Source organism: Otolemur garnettii, unplaced genomic scaffold, assembly GCF_000181295.1.
Source record: "Otolemur garnettii isolate 467f Iridium unplaced genomic scaffold, OtoGar3 scaffold00020, whole genome shotgun sequence".
NCBI classification, from domain to species: Eukaryota; Metazoa; Chordata; class Mammalia; order Primates; family Galagidae; genus Otolemur; species Otolemur garnettii.
The window spans coordinates 284837-288417 of record NW_003852415.1 but is presented as its reverse complement, the minus strand read 5'-3'; the positions used below and the strand labels follow the sequence as shown (position 1 = coordinate 288417).

At 39.3% G+C, this 3581-nt stretch overlaps 1 protein-coding gene across 1 annotated transcript in view; it reads right to left on the bottom strand.

The window, feature by feature from the left end:
* DNAL1 (dynein axonemal light chain 1) overlaps positions 1 to 3581 on the bottom strand; it is a 35890-nt gene that overhangs the window by 6362 nt on the left and 25947 nt on the right. The window contains exons 8-9 of the mRNA XM_023511484.1: positions 2798 to 2924; positions 696 to 836 (exon numbers count right to left, since the gene is read on the bottom strand). Of these exons, the coding sequence (XP_023367252.1) occupies positions 696 to 836; positions 2798 to 2924 (268 nt within the window). The remainder of the gene's footprint in view (positions 1 to 695; positions 837 to 2797; positions 2925 to 3581) is intronic.

The window sequence follows — 3581 nt, the reverse complement described above, 5'->3', positions numbered from 1 at the left end:
ATATATATATATATCTATCTTTTTTTTTTTTTTTTAAGAGAGAGAATCTCACCATGTATGCAGGCTGGACCCAAACTCCTAGACCCAAGTGATCCTCATACTTCAGCATCCCAAGGAGCTGAGACTATATGCATACACCACTGTGACCAGCCCATATATATTTATAAGGCCTAGCTTTCTTATAACCTTTTGGTCTAGAGATGGTTTTGTATCAGTCTAAATATCCTAGGAGTTTTTTATATTACCCTGGCCCAAACCTAGATCATTAAATTTTATATGGACAGAAATGGCCTTGAAGATTAGAAATAACCTATCCTTTTCATCAGTTCTTTTCCTCTTCATGATTCTATGCCACATGTTTAATTTTTATACATTGAAAACATTTCCAAGCAGGGCAGCCCCTGTGGCTCAGTGGGTAAGGTGCTGGCCCCATATACTGAGGGTGGCAGGTTCAACCCCAGCCCCAGCCAAACTGCAACAAAAAAAATAGCTGGGCATTGTGATGGGTGCCTGTAGTCCCAGCTACTAAGGAGGCTGAGACAAGAGAATCACCTAAAGCCCAAGGAGTTGGAGATTGCTGTGAGCTATGACACCACAGCACTCTACCAAGGGTTAATAAGTGAAACTCTGTCTCAAAAAAAAAAAAAAAAAGAAAAGAAAAGAAAACATTTCCAAGCCAGTTGAGATTCACTCACCATCCAACTTTTTCAGTTTGGGTACTCTCTTAGTTGCCTCGTCAATCCAGTTGTTCTCAGCAGAATGTTTCTCTTCCAAGGGATTGCCTACAAATACCAGGTCTTCCAGGCATGGCAGTTCTGCCAGCTTTACAAATTCAGCTACAAGTACAAAGAACATTTTCCATATTGAAACAGCAAGTTTTACTGTTATAATTTTTGGAATCAAATTTCAACATTACTAACCCTCAGTTTGTGACCAGTCAGAATAATTAGTTAAGATTTTAAAGTTAGGAAACATGTAACATATGAAGCTATTTTCAGAAGACATTATAGGATTGACGGGAGAAGAGGATATACTTCTTCTACCTTTAATGCTAGCCTAAGGATGGGATAAGAAGAGGAGTTTTGGAGTCAAAAAGAACAAATTGGCTAGGCATGGTGGCTCCTGCCAGCAATTTCAGCACTTTAGGAGGCCAAGGCAGGGGGATTGCTTCAGGCCAAGAGTTTTGAGACCAGCTTGGGAACATAGCAATATCCCATCTTTAGAAAAAAATTAAAAAATTACTTGGCCATGGTGACACATCTGTATAGTCCTAGCTACTCAAAAGATTGAGGTAGGAGGATCTCTTTTTTGAGACAGAGTCTTACTAGGTCGCCCTCGGTAGAGTGGCGTGGTATCACAGCTTATAGCAACCTCAAACTCTTGGGCTTAAGTGATTTTCTTGCCTCAGCCTCTCAAGTAGCTGGGACTACAGGTGCCTGCCACAACACCCAGCTATTTTTTGGTTGCAGTTGCCATTGTTGTTTTAGCAGGCCCTGGCCGGGTTTGAACCTGCCAGCTTCAGTGTATGTGGCCAGCGCCCTATTCAATGAGCTATGGGCACTGAGCTGCAGAAGGATCTCTTAAGACCAGGAGTCTGAGGCAACAGTGATCTATGTCCAGGCTACTGCACACTCCCGCCTGGGCAACCAAGTGAGACCCCATCTCAAAAACAAACAGGCAGGGTGCAGTGGCTCACACCTGCAATCCTAGCACTCTGAGAGGCCAAGAACGGTGGATTGCCTGAGCTCAGGAGTTTGAGACCAGCCTAAGAGTAGGCGGCATGAAAAATTAGGCAAGTGTTGCAGCAGGTGCCTGTAGTCCCAGTTACTTGGGAGGCTGAGGCAGGAGGATTGCTTGAGCTCAAGAGTTTGAGGTTGCAGTGAGCTATGATGTCTTGGCATTCTACCCAGGGCAACAGAGTGAGACTGTCTCAAAAACAAACAAACAAAAAATACCAAATCAAGGTTGGCGCCTGAGGGGAGGGTGCCAGCCCCATATACCGAGGGTGGTGGGTTCAAACCCAGCTGCTCCGGCCAAACTGCAACAAAAAATAGCCAGGCATTGTGGCAGGTGCCTGTAGTCCCAGCTACTTGGGAGGCTGAGGCAAGAGAATCACCTAAGCCCAAGAGCTGGAGGTGTGATGCCATGGCACTCAAGGGTGACAGAGTGAGATTCTGTCTCTAAAAAAAAAAAAAAAACCAAATCAATTTCCAGTGACAGGTCTTTTCTATGCTGTGCCTAAATTGCCTTTGTCTCTATCCATGCCTCCATCTTTGAATTTTTAAAGCAATTCATTAAAATCTCTATTACAGAATTTATCACACAATTTTATAATTATTAGCTATAAACTGATTTTTCCCCAATAAGCTATGAACTCCTTGCGGGCAGGGATAGTGTCCTATTCAAATATGTACCTCAAAAGTCTGGCAGAATTCACACCTTATAGTTGAATGAATAATGTACAATAAAAAAAAAAGCAATATTGGTATCAAATGTCTTCTACCTATGAATTTTTAAATTTAAACAGATTCCTTTAGCTTTTGGATAGTAAGCTTAATGTTTTTCATGATTAATTGGACCAGAATCTATCTAATTATATTCATTCTAAGTAAATATTTAAATATAAATTTTAAGCATTTAAATGAACTCTTATAGCTGTTTCTTTCTGAGCTTAGAAATAATGTTCTCATTTTCTCTCTGTGTTGAAATACGGGTTTCCATTTTGCATCTTTTTTTGTGTTGAACTATTTTCTATGAACAGAAGTAGAAGGTTAGCAAGGAGCCATTCTCAGCTTACCCCAGTCTTTTACCAGGTTATTAGACATGTAAAGAATCTTCAATTTCTTCATTACATGGATCCCTTTCAACTTCTCAATAAAATTGTAAGAGATCCACAGTTCTTCTAATGTGTCCCCTACTGCTTCCTGAAAAAGACAGACATTTGACTTACATGCTTATTTTTAACCTTCTCCTTTTGTCTTTTCTTTATATACATGTCAACAAAGGCTTTCGAAGAGAACTAGACCCTCCTGTCTACCTGTAGGAGAGCTGATAGCTGTGTGGGAGGTTTTTTTTTCTCTCATTAAGGGAGACAGGTAGAACATGCTCTTCCTCTCCTCATATTGATCCAAACTCTTCCTTCTCTGATTGTTTCACTAAGCAAAAACTCACAAAACACAAAACTTTACTAAGAACAGCTTCTGAAATCACCTACAGAAGAAATACTTGCACTATTTTATCACTTTTATGAATGGTATAATTTTTAAATTACGCTCCTACAAATTATATTACTTGGTCCTTACAACATTTAAAATAGACAATGCAGATTATTTGATTTCTATTATAGAGAGATTAAGGGCCTTTTAAATAATAGAGCTGGGTCTAAAGTTTAGGGTTTTCCCTAACATTTTATTTAAAAAAATTTGAAACATAAAAAAGTTGAAAGAATTTTATATTAAACATCCGTATATATTCATGATTTGGAGCCTACCATTAACAGTTTGCTATATTGTCCTTTATGTAACAGTCCATCTATGTGGCCCACATTCATCCACCAATTTATCTTTTTTTTTTTTTTTTTT